Genomic DNA, 337 nt, shown 5'->3' with positions numbered 1-337 from the left:
CATCTCTCCATTTGTGCATGTGTGTGTATTTCAGGCTTTTCTGTAGTGTGTTCTAATAACAGAGTGTAAAATTGTAATTTCCCAACAGGGGATCAATAAAAAGTATGAATGGATTGCCAAAATCTACTCATAGTGGTTGAAAGAGAAACGGTTAAATAGTGAGGAGAGCATTGTGTACTTATCTTTTTTCTCCTCTCCTCTCCTCTCAGATGTCCTATTCTCTCACCAGATTTGCCATCTATGAGACAGTAAGGGACATGATGGGGAGCACAAGCCAGGGCCCCATGCCCTTTTACCAGAAGGTCCTGCTGGGAGCATTTGGAGGTAGGAATGGGCA

The 337-nt window shown here is 43.0% G+C and overlaps 1 protein-coding gene across 1 annotated transcript in view; it reads left to right on the top strand.

The window, feature by feature from the left end:
• The window catches only part of slc25a10b (solute carrier family 25 member 10b), a 10,862-nt gene that overhangs the window by 6,537 nt on the left and 3,988 nt on the right, over positions 1–337 (top strand). Inside the window, exon 3 of the mRNA XM_032530820.1 lies at positions 210–324. Coding sequence (XP_032386711.1) covers positions 210–324 — 115 coding nt within the window. The remainder of the gene's footprint in view (positions 1–209; positions 325–337) is intronic.

Source organism: Etheostoma spectabile, chromosome 2 (assembly GCF_008692095.1).
Source record: "Etheostoma spectabile isolate EspeVRDwgs_2016 chromosome 2, UIUC_Espe_1.0, whole genome shotgun sequence".
Lineage (NCBI taxonomy): Eukaryota > Metazoa > Chordata > Actinopteri > Perciformes > Percidae > Etheostoma > Etheostoma spectabile.
This window is presented reverse-complemented; position numbering and strand designations above follow the sequence as displayed.